At 38.1% G+C, this 12,803-nt stretch overlaps 1 protein-coding gene across 1 annotated transcript; it reads left to right on the top strand.

Moving 5' to 3' along the window:
* The first annotated feature begins 5,351 nt into the window (after positions 1–5,351).
* On the top strand, positions 5,352–9,458 carry LOC121802476. The gene is made up of 4 exons (XM_042202154.1): positions 5,352–5,549; positions 6,267–7,291; positions 7,781–8,639; positions 9,195–9,458. The coding sequence occupies exons 2-4, from the start codon at positions 6,323–6,325 to the stop codon at positions 9,239–9,241; spliced, it is 1,875 nt and encodes a 624-aa protein (XP_042058088.1). The 5' UTR covers positions 5,352–5,549; positions 6,267–6,322; the 3' UTR covers positions 9,242–9,458.
* The last annotated feature ends 3,345 nt before the right edge of the window (positions 9,459–12,803 follow it).

Raw genomic sequence — 12,803 nt, 5'->3', positions numbered from 1 at the left:
CAAAAAGGCTTCAAGCTAATAACTGCGATTTATGTTGTGTCTGTCACCTACTCCCTCCGTTCCATTGTAGTAGGGGCATTTCTTTTCGGCACGGAGATTAAGAAAGTAGAGAGATGAAGAGAGAATAAAGTAAGAGAGAGTAAAGTAAGTGAGAAGAAATGTGTTAACTTTTACTAAAAAGGGAAATGACTCCACTACTATGGAACGTACCAAAATGGCAAAATGACTCCACTACTATGGAACGGAGGGAGTACCATTTACTGATTTTTCTCTATTTTCTTTTTTATATTTTTTATTAAGAATTTATTAGTAATGCTTATCTATTTATGTGGTCTTCGTGGTTACTCGAATGAATCTCAAATTATTACTAATGGTTATTTGTTTATGTCGGTAATTTTGGTGACTCGAATCTCAATTTATTAGAATTGGTTCTCTGTTTATATTGGTCGTTGTGGTGACTCGAATCTCCAGCTGGAGAAAGTGTGTTTGTTTAGAAGATACTATAATTGAACACATATAACGGGAAATTGTTGAAAATTTTATGAAGTTTGTTTAAAATTTGGGTGTTGTCCCCCAATTTTCAAAATTAATAGAAACAAATTAGTAAATTTGTTCGCATTACCTTTTTGAAATTTGTTTTTAATATGTCTACTGAAAAATCATATTCTATGACTATATGCGTCTTTGTTAGTGAGATAGACGTCTATTTATAAAGAAAATGATATCGTCTAACCGAAAAATATCAACAATTTATAGCACGTGGATGACTGGATTTTTTTGTGCTAGGGTCATTTCTAACATATCCAGAATTCACAATACTGAACTAATTTTTAAATTTATGGACCACTAACAAAACTTATAATTTTTTCGATAATTTACCCGTTTTGTATATGTATGTTTTATTTGTTAGTAATGATGATATGTTTAACTACTGAGGTACTTTTTTACGACTACATTTGTTTTCAAGCTTCTATTAACGAATAAAGTTTGAAATTAACGTCTAATTATTACTCCTATGGGAAGTAAAGTCATTCCGGCATGCTTAATCATAATAATTGAAAAGATAGATTGGAATCCTAGAACTACAAATTAATTATAAAGATAACATATTTAACTACATGTAGATAGAATTCGATTTTTTTGGTACCTCAATTTTGTCACTTAGATTCATTTACATTACCTATATACTTTTATATACTATACTACAATTTTAGATATTCAATTTCATATCTTATGTTATACTCCCTCCCTCCCGGACTACTTGCACTTATTTCCTTTCTGGACGTCCCAAGTTATTTGCACTATTTTCATTTTTAGTAAAAAATTTCACCTACAGCCGTAATATTTGACTTTGCTATACACTCATTCCTTAATCTCCATATCGAAAATGAAACGTGCGAGTAGTGCGGGACGGAGGGAGTATAACACTAATGACTAAATTGAAGATGTAGTGAGAGACATCGAAATATACATAGAACTCGATCAAAATATAAAAACAGTACTACTACTATAATGAGTCAAAACTTGTAGTGTTACCTCTTTATTGGTATAAATTTTTCCACCCAATTATTTGTGTACACATTATTTAAAGTTCATGCCACCTGTCTACTGCGAAAGTACAAGTCACGGGAGCTAGAAATGATTTTTTGAGAGATGAATTTTCGTTTCTAATTCTAATCAATTTAATTAGATGGAGTACATAAATAAAAATTTATAAATTATATGATGAGACCCGTGAGTAGTGCTAAATGATCAATTTAATTTTTATTAGCGAAGAAAGTATCACATCGAAAGTAAATAGCGAGTTAAAATAGAGTTTGCTTTTCAACTAAATGATCAATTATTTTGAATAAATTAAATTTTAGATTTTAGTCATTATATTAATTATATTGACTAGAATTAGATATATAGTGTATTTTACATGGGTAGTTCCTATGATCTCTCTTGTTCAGATAAGGGAATAAATAAACATAAATAGTTGTTTAAGATATTGAACTATTGAAGGCATCCATGTGTTTTAAGGTAATAAATATCTTATTTCTCATACATAGTTATTTAAGATATTGAACTATTGATATAGATCATATAGTCAAATTGTACTCTCTCTAAAAGCTCTGTTTAGATCGGTTTTACTTCAATTGTTGTCACATGCACTGTTTACGAATATGCTTTTCACCAATATCTTAATTATCTTAAATTCCACAATTTACTCAATTTTTTTCTTACTCAAATTGAGAATATATTACTCATTTGTTATTTTTATAAATATTACTCCTTATAACGATAGTTCAAATCACTCTTTTTGTCTTATTACAAATCATTAAAATGTAAAATAATTTGATTAGTGATTTTTGAAACTTATTGTATGTGTGATTCTCCTTGTTGTCATTGACAAGAAGGAATACTATAATATTAGCACACCAATTATCGACTTAGTTATATAATGTTCGATTTACTTGAAATGAATGTAATAAATTCAATACAAATTGGTGCAACAAAATTATACTACTAGTATAAATAAATAGGTAAGAAATGTAAAGAAAATATGCGGGGAAACAATGTTAAGACAAAAATGTATATATCTGAAAAAAGTGTATGGAATGTCACATGTTGATAATGCAATGTGATATCCTAATTAAAATAGGAAGTGTGGAAAGTGACGGGGTGTCCAAATTGAAAACGTATCCTAGTCAATATTCCGTTTTCTAATACAGAGGAAAACACCATTACCGAACGGACAAACACTTATTTGTCGTATATTGTCCTAATTTTTTTTACTCAATTTATTGGATAATCTTAACGACTATTTCATCCAAAGTAGGAGTATTAGAGAATCCACAATCGTGCTCTTGCCAACGAGCACGGTTGTGGACCCGACCCCACTTTTTCTACATGCTCTTAGACAAGAGCACAACACCCACATCCGTGCTCTTCCGTAAGGACGAGCACAAGGGTCCCACCATTTCATTATTCAATTTAAATAAAAACATTTTCACAAAATTAAAATACATTAAAAATACTCGGAATAATATTACAAATACATTAAAAATTAAAAATTACGTAATTAAAATCCTAAAAAATAAAAATTACATAATTAAAATCCTAAAAATTAAAAATTACATAATTAAACTCCTAAAAAGTAAAAATTACATAATTAAACTCCTAAAAATTAAAAATTACATAATTAAAGGCTAAAAATACCCCGTGGAAGACTATTCATCCGGTGACACTACCCCCAATTGTTTTTGGAGGCCCAATATCATGGCCTCATGCGATCGAAGTTGCGAGGGGGGTCATAGTTGACCTATCGGCCATATTGAGTTGGGCCAAAATCCCCCACAACGAGTTGGTGTGGGTGGAGGTGGCGCATAGGGAACGGGAACGGGAGCGGGTTCGGGAGCATCGCCGGATGAAGTCGCGGCGCGACGACGGTTGGCCGCCGCCTTCTTCCTTCCTTGCGGTCGGCGTTGGGAACCGCTCGGGCCGGCGTCGGGGCTACCCAAGTTAGCTCCGGCAAGTTGGCTAGCCACGTCTTCGGAGCCGGCGTCGGATAGGGATACCGACCTTGACCGTTTGGAGGAGCCGCTAGAGGAGGATGTTACACCTCCCCTATACTTCGGATGCGACCGCGTCTCCTGCCAAATGTTGAGGTACTTGAACGGCTTGTAGTTCATGGATTGGTAGGTCGACAAGACGGAATTGATGATGTCGACCTCGCTCCGGCCGCTCTCTGCCGACCGCTCTTCATGGAGGTAATACCCCTGGAACTTTTGGATTTCTTCGTTGGCTCTGTATATGGCGTTGCGCTCGATTGTTCCCGCCGGCCGATTTTCATTATACCGGCGACAGATGCGCCACCAATAATGATCGCCGGATTGGTTTGTGCCAACCTCCGGATCTTCGGAGATTGACAAGAATGCCTTGAACAATTGCTCCATCTCCGCCGGAGTGTACGGTGTGCGGACACCGCGAGTAGGAAGAGTCGGAGTTTGGGAGGGGCCGCTCGACCCCGTTCTAAGCTCGGGTGTCCACCCGTATTGCCCTTCAAGGGCATCTTGGTCGTCGATCGGGTAAGGCCGGTAGCCACCCGGAACTCCCGAACTTTGGGTTTGAATATTCAGGGGCCGAATATTCCGTTTCCGGACTAGAAAACCGTTCTGAACCGAACCAATCGGGGTTCCAACCGTGGGAGCTCATGGGGTGATCGCCGTGGCCGGACATTGTTATGTTGTAGGAATGGAAGAAAGATTGAGAATGGAAATGAGAGAACGTAGATGAGAATGGAAATGAGAGAATGTAGATGAGAATTGTGCAGTGTGGTGTGAATTTTTGGGTGTGAAAGTGGGTGTATTTATAGATGAAAATGTGTATTTTTGGGGGAAAAAATTTAAAAATAAATTAAAAGTGGGTAGAAAACGGATATAATTTTTTGGGAAATGAGAATTTTTTTATTTTTAATCGTTTTTTTAATTAAAAACCTATTTTTTTTAAAAAAATCAATTTGCCAACGGCTATGCCGTTGGCCAATCACCGCCTGCCACGTCGCCTGCTCGCTGGTACGGACGTGCTCGATGCATCGAGCAGCACCGTGCCAGCGGCGAACAACATCTCCGTGCCGCTGGCACGGACGGACGGACGAGCTGCAGCTCGCCGTTGTGGATGCTCTTATCTTGATCAAATTTATAGGTACATAATTAGGGGACCTTCCTCATAGATGGCAAACTTATACTGGTATATAATATATCTAGATTTATATATATTATCCAATCAAAAATATAATTCTACAAACAACATGATCTAAGCAAATAAAAATAATTACAATCAATGAAATCATATTCGATGTCTAAGTCGGCTGGCAAAGCTTGCTTTTGCCTCTGGCTATCACCGATCCTCAACGTGTTTTTCGACCATACTTTGTACTTGTAGTACGAGATAATCAACATCGTGTCTCTTTGGATCCATTTTGTTTTCAACATTAATTGTCCATAGGTCAATGGTCACCGTCACGTGGCCGCTTCTACTTGGTTGAGAGGCATACGAAACATGTCGGTTCTCGCACTTCCGTCGTGCCTCCATCCTTACAATACGCCATCCTATCCAACAACACTCCAGACATACAAACACAGACATACAAACACAAGACCATTTTATGATCCGCTATGACTTACTAGTGTTTTCATGTAGACCAATTATCTCCTTTAATATAGGTTTCAAGCACATGAGGTAATGATGATTTGATTTACCCAATTGTGGTTATACTATTTGGACTTCCTTCAAATAAACGATTGCTCATTATTTACATTGAGAAATCTTCTTTTCATAATACTCCGAATAAATTATAGTTGTACTCCAGTATTAATCCAAACAAAAAGTATCACAGCATCTTTGATTTTAAACGGGAAGAGAGATAGACAATCAATTTTGTAGGACCATCCATTGAATTCTCACTGATTCTATTCACTCACACTGACATTCCCAACCATAAAAAAAGTTAATATCAAATTTATCAGCTAGTAATTCCCCCAGATCAATGGCTTGCCAATTCTCAGGTCTGTTTGAATTTACCCCATTTTGTTGCATTTCCAAGTTCTGATTTTTATGCTGTGTTTTTAAGTGTTCATAGTTCATCTCGTAGTGGGCGTGTCTCTTTTTTCCCTTTGGGTGCACAAATTTCAGTCTTTTACTTAGTATTGTTGTTAATTGAGAATACTCTTTTATTTATTTGTTAGTTGCGATTGTTAGTCTTTTAGCAGATCCGTTTTGAATTTGAGGGTATATATTCGAATTTTTGTATACAAGATTATTCCAACTATTTATCATTTTTAGGGCAATTGTGTGTGTTTACTTTTCGTAGCTTAAATTTCTGAAAATTCATGTGTGTGTGTGTGTTTAGATTTTACAGCTTGTGAGAAATATTTGATATTTACTACTCCTATATTAATTGCTGTTTCGTGATGAAACTGATTAATGTAAGTCAATAGTCTGGTAAAAGCAAAGTGGATGAGGAGTGGAGTCAAGTTACATATTGTATGATGTGAAAGCATTGCTAACTTATAAGATAGATTCATTATTAGTTGATCGATTAGCACCTTCGAAACGGTGCAGTGTGTTGTAAAATAGCTACCAGATGTAGTAGTTGCTGCTGAAAGCTTTGTGCTTGATACCGCTTTCCCATCTGATGGCATTTTCATTGTATTTCGTGATTGGATATGTATCTCATGTCTAATGATCCAGACTCACTCGTCTAGTTATGCATACTTGTGCAGCTTTATGAGGACTTAGTTAGTTGCAAGGTTTGGGGAAAATAGTTAAGCGTACGAGCATGGATAAATTAACTGCCGACTGTCCATATCCTGGATGCTTCTTCTGTGTAATGAAGGAAGGAAACCCAAGCAAGCGCAGAGCCAGTGTGCTAAAATTCTTCCGGGAACTTCCTTCACAGGATGACGATGGTCAAGTCCTTCCCATCAGTGGCCTTTGGAACACGGCAATGGCACATCCTAATGATTCTGAGTTTATCGAGCTTGGTATTTTCGAATGCATGACAGCACTCATCTGGAAGGGCCTTAAGAATCGCCGTTGGCTGTCTCACGACCAGAATATATACATACCTTACTATGCAGCGCACATAATTGGGTCGTACACTATGAACATGGAAGAGTTTGCTGAAATGGCTGTGCACGCGGGGGTTATCCCAGCGTTGGTTGAACTTCTGAGAGGAAGGTTAACTTGGGTCGAGCAGAGAGTGGCAGTACGAGCTCTAGGTCACTTAGCTACGTACACCAGCACCTTCCCTGCTCTGGCAAGCCACGGGGAGATCCTGGAGCTTGCTATGCAGCTAGCAGCAAGTTCACTAGAAATCGTGTACACTCACTTTTACCAGTATGTCGACAGGAGGCTTAGTTATCACTGTGATCTTCTTACACGTGGCATGGGTGGCGTTGAAATGGAGTCAAGGAAGGCTGAAGAATGGGCTAGTCAGCTGCAGTGCTGGTCTCTTCAGCTGATCAATTGCTTTGCCTTTAAACATGAATTTCTTCCTACTATATGCAAACCGGAATTTTTAGTAAAGCTTCCTGAAATGTGGGGGGGACTAGTTAACGAAAACTCTCCTGCTGGAATTGGGTTATTGCGAACAATCTGTCATCATAAATTGGGTAGGGGCCCGGTGGCTAGCTGTCCTAGTATTATAGATGCCCTGTGTAATATAGCACGATCATCGGATGATTGGCAGTATATGGCGATTGACTGTCTAGTTGCGTTGCTTCAGGATCCAAGTACCTGCCTTAAGGTAATTGTTCTTTTTTCGATACTGCTCCTTTGCTATGATTATTTTGCAAATGTGTAGTCTTTCTTGACCAACTATTTCTTTTGCAATGTCTTCACGCTATTGCAGCTGTTTATTAACTAAATACTACTTCAATATAGTTCGATGGTCTATGAATGATTTGGATGGCTATACATCTTGTTCTTTCTAAAACAATTTAGGAACTAAATATACAAGAAGCTTAAACATAGATGGAGATGTGTTGATTTCAGCTGATGTGAAGTTTGTGCCAAGTTATTGCCATTGGTAGTCCAAACGTAGCAATGTTTCGACTGTATAGTTGATTTATTATCAGTTTCTTGATGGAAGTTTATCTATTGTCATCTCAACTTTTCCACACATATGAATTTAAAATGTCAAACCACATAATCTATTTCGTTCGGCTACAGAAAGAAAGGGACAAAAATGAGAAGCAAGTCACAGATGTGTTTATTTTGCAAAACTATTTTGCAGGTGATTGATACAGCCCTGCCCGCACTACTTGACCTCGTGGAAATAACTACACTAGGGGAGCACAAGAAGCTTGGAGATTCAATTGTTAATGTGCTTCAGGAATGTATCCAGACACACGGAATAGGACGCAATTCAATCAGTAGTCGTGCAAAGGAACAGGTTGAGGAGTTGCTAAATTCACGAGAGCAATTGAAATGGGAAAAAAGTATGCCAAAAGAGGATCTGCACATCAAACAGGCAGCTGCCTTAGTGGTTAAATTGGAAGGAAATTCATTGTTTTCATCGGGAGACATTTCCGGTGCTGCTTTGAAGTATTCAGAAGCACTGGCTTTGTGCCCAGTCCGGTCTAAAAAGGAAAGGATAGTCTTGTACAGTAATCGAGCCCAGTGCAATCTCTTACTGCAGCAACCCATGGCTGCTATAAGCGATGCCACCCGAGCGCTCTGTCTTCAGAATCCAGTAAACCTTCACGCAAAAAGCTTGTGGAGACGAGCGCAGGCCTATGACATGCTTGGATTTGCAAAAGAGAGCTTGTTGGATGCTATTCTGTACATAAATGAGTGCTCACAGTCGACTGATCATGATGCAGCCTCAAGGCAAAATAAGGTTCCTGAGTATGCTGAGCGATTTGTTAAGAAACAAATACGTGCTGCTTGGTTATTTAAAGATGCTGCTGCTAAACATGGCGGTGTCCACTGTGAAGGTGGTGTGAGTGATGTTTGCAACCAAGAGACTGATGATTCCGAATGGGAAACAGCAAGCGAAAGCGATATGGGAGATGATGAAAAGGTCAGATTGGCTGACAATCTGAAGAGCGAAAACAGGAGAAAAGATAGACTCACTAAAGCTTCAAAGAAAGGTACCTAACTCCAAACACTTGCCTAAATAATTTGAGATTAATATTTGTTAGTTTATTCAAACTGGAACCTGATGTGGTGTGGTCTAAATAACTCATGCATATGCGGGTACTAACTCCAAAACTTGCCTAAAGCCTAAGCCGAGTAGGGATTAACAAAATAGGGGGCACTTTTTATGTTAGTACTACCGTGCATCTCTCGTCTTGTTTTCTCCTAGTGTCCTAATTTGCTTATTGTCTTATACAAATGTCTCTTTCCTAGTTTCATGATGGTTAGATGGATATTTTAACGAGTGTGCGAATTTTGTTAGCATATAAACAATTCTTAGTGTTCGTTTTGGTTGGTTGGAACGGCAAGTGAATAAACATGGAAAATAGAACAAGTATACATCTGATTTACATCCTTGAATTCGAGTTTATTTTCATGTTCATTGTATCTGAAATGTCATCAATCGACACCTCATCTCGATCTCAACACTCAGTACCGCAGGCTTGACATGTACATATAGTTGTTTCCATCCTTTTGAAAACTGAAATAATTTTTTTAAAATGGTGCAGACATGAAGCAAGGTTACAATTTGCAGCTCTCTAAGGATGAACCATAATCATGGCCAGTTTTTAAGAAGGAAGGCTGCTCTCTCTCTCTTTCTCCAATTTTTCTTTTTACTGTTTTTTATTACTATTACTGTTTGTTTTTTGGTATCACAGTATACCTTTGGAGTACTGATCAGGATCTATGTTCAGTTTGTAACTTATTTCCTAGTTTATTCTTTTGTAAAATGCACAAAATATTGGTGTCATAAAATTTAAAACTTGACTACACTTTGCATTTGCTATTTCTAAGGTGATTTTTTTTATGTGAGGTGCACTGTTTGAATTTGATATTTTAATAATGTAGGAGTACTTAAATACATAAATGATTGTTTGCAAATATAATATTTTTAAAGTAATAATAGTACATTTCAATATGAAAGGTACATCGCAAATTATCTAATTTTGATTTATAAACTATAAACTACTGTGCTCAAGAGAATCAGTATTAAATATTAATGTTCAAAAGAGATCTTTTCCATCAAATAGATTTTGGTGTATGAGGGAAAGAAAACAAAGATTTTTATTGAATAAGAGGAAAATAAAAGATAAAAACTTCCTGAAAAATAAAAAATAAAGTAAACATCACAGCTCAATTACATTGCTATATGCATGACAAAAATTTAGGTAAACATTCACCAACATGACAAAAGTGAAATTTCTTCAATCATTATAATCTTCAATAATATAGAATGATAATTAACTAGCTTAATTTGCTAACTTTACTACTTCATCTTCTTCTGAGTACTAGGACAGCACTTGTGGCATTGTCCTCCGACAATGTCAGTGGTTTAGTATAAAAGGATAGTTTGTCAATTAAATTAAGGATCAAATTCTTATTAGTTCCATGAAGTTTGGATAGTTCTAAAAAAATAAAATAAAATAATACAAGTATGTAAAATTAATACTACAAGGTTTGGATCTGCAGTGTAGCAGGGGATCCCAATCCCTGTGAAATGCAGTGTTTTTATGCCCTAGCTAACATGATTCGATCATCCTAATGTAGATTTGAGTTTTGTCCTATCTAAAAATGTGTGCAACTATATTGAAAAAACAGAATATGCCCAATCCTCAGGTGGTGTCAGCTGCTGTTCAGCATCACCAGAAAGGCTAATGAGTAGGGCTGGCAATTTTCGACACGACACGATAATCTGACACGAATCCGCACGAAATTATTGGGTTGGGTCAAGTCTTATTGGATCCGTGTCCTTATCGGGTTGACCCATTAAGAACCCGATAATTTCGGGTTGGGTTCGGGTCGGATGCGGGTCGGATACGGGTAACCCATTAAGAAATAATATTATTATTTTTATTATTATTTAAAAAATACATATTACTTTAATTTTTTAATTTCTTATAAATTAGGTTTAAATAGTATAAAATGAATTTTAATTATGTAAATTAGGTTAAAAATTAAGGTTTAATCGTGTCATATTAGGTTTTAATCGTGTAATATCAGGTTCAGGTTGTTATCGTGTCGTGTCAACCCATATTATATCGTGTCGATAACGGGTTCGTGTCGGGTGCAGGTCGTGTTCGGATTTGAAGGTAGCAGGTCGGGTTCGTGTTCGGATTTACAGTTTCCTTAACAGGTCGGGTTCAGGTTAGGCCTTATTGGGTTGGGTCATTATCAGGTTGACCCGATAACGACCCAATCCGCACGATTTGCCAGCTCTAGTAATGAGTTCTTTATATCTTAAGCATGTATGATGGCTCTATGCAATCACTATTAAGACATTAAGAAAATAAGCAGATACCACATAATCCATGATAAAATTAAGTAAATAACGTTTAGGGTTTAGTTGCTCTTAGTGTTCAAATTATTGTTGACCCTACTGCCTATAACCTGGATTAATGCCTTTGGAGCTTGTTCTTGGAGGACATGACATAGTATTAGCACTCATAATTGTGATGGAATTAATGATTGCAGATATAAGCTATAACTTAATTGCTATCTAGAGGAATATGTTAGAAATCGTTGAGTGTGAAGCTAGTGTTAGTCCATTTTGTAGCCAGGTTTAGCATTATTGATTATCAAGTCTCAATTGTAATAGTATATCCATTTGGAATCCGGAATAACATCTGCATTGAATGCTCTTATGCATCTGTGGTGTGAGTTCTATTTCTATATCCATTACACTTATATGAATTAATCTTATGCATTACTTATTTGTCCTTGACCTTCCATTTGTGTGATTCAGAGTGCCAAATAATTTTAGCCTCTTTTAGTTTTTGTAACAAAATAAGCATTTCACATTTTTAACATTTTCACTCTCTTAATACGGTTTATATGTGCATGAAGGTTGTAACTTGTAAGTCTCTAAGGACATCAGCAGTGGGGCGCCCTAAGGCGCGCCCTATGCACTGCCACGTCAGCATTTCATCTTCCTACCCTTTCACCTGTTGTGGGGCGCCCTATAAGCCGCCCTAAGGGGCGGCCTAAGCATTTTCTTTTATTTGAATATTTAAATAAATACAAAAATTGGGAAAAACCTTCATTTCATTTATAAAATCAATACATTACAATACGAATTTAAAAAATACGTAAACTCAGCGACGACGGTTACGGGCCCACACTTCTTCAATCATGTCGTTCATGAGCTGAGCATGGTCTTGTTGGTTGCGCATTGAGGCCTGTTTAGATAGAACCTCATTGAAGCCCGTCGGTGCTGGAGGAGCTAGATGCACCTTCATCATCGGTCCAATCGGTGATGCTCCCACCTTCATGTTCGACTATCATGTTGTGCAATATAATGCACGCATACATGACATCGGCGAAGACTTCCTTGAACCAGAGACGCGCCAGCCCTTTCACTATTGCCCACCGTGATCGGAGCACACCAAATGCCTGCTCCACATCCTTTCGCGCCGCCTCCTGCTTTTGCGCAAATAAAACTCTCTTCTCACCGATTGGGCAGCTGATCGTCTTTAGGAAAACAGGCCACCTTGGGTATATGCCATCGGCCAAGTAGTACCCCATGTGGTATTGGCGCATGTTGGCAGTGAACTCGATGGTCGGGCCGTTGCCATTGCATTGCTCGGTGAAAAGGGTGGATGGGTTGAGGACGTTGATGTCGTTGTTCGACCCAGCTACACCGAAGTAACCGTGCCAGATCCAGAGCCGATGGTCAGTGACGGCTTCGAGGATCATCGTTGGGTGGCTGCCCTTGTATCCACTAGTAAATTGGCATCTCCACGCCGTCGGACAATTCTTCCACTCCCAGTGCATACAGTCGATGCTCCCTAGCATCCCAGGAAAGTCGTGCGCCGTCTCGTGCATCTTCATTAGGCCCTGACAATCTACAGCAGTCGGCTTTCGCAAATATGCATCGTTGTAAGCCTCCACAACTCCTCTACAAAATCTCTTCAGGTACTCGTCAGACATGTCCGCCGTGGTGCCGTAGGCCAACTGACGGAGTGCAACCATGCACTTCTACAACGGCGTAAGTCCGGGTCTGTCGATGCCATCTTCCCGATACTGGAAGTATTCATCAAGTGACTCCAACGTCTGGATAATTGATACGGAGTTAACTACGACTCCGCGTGAGGAGACCCCGACAGAAGATGGCCGGCAAC

Source organism: Salvia splendens, chromosome 5, assembly GCF_004379255.2.
Source record: "Salvia splendens isolate huo1 chromosome 5, SspV2, whole genome shotgun sequence".
Classification (NCBI taxonomy): domain Eukaryota; kingdom Viridiplantae; phylum Streptophyta; class Magnoliopsida; order Lamiales; family Lamiaceae; genus Salvia; species Salvia splendens.
This window is presented reverse-complemented; position numbering and strand designations above follow the sequence as displayed.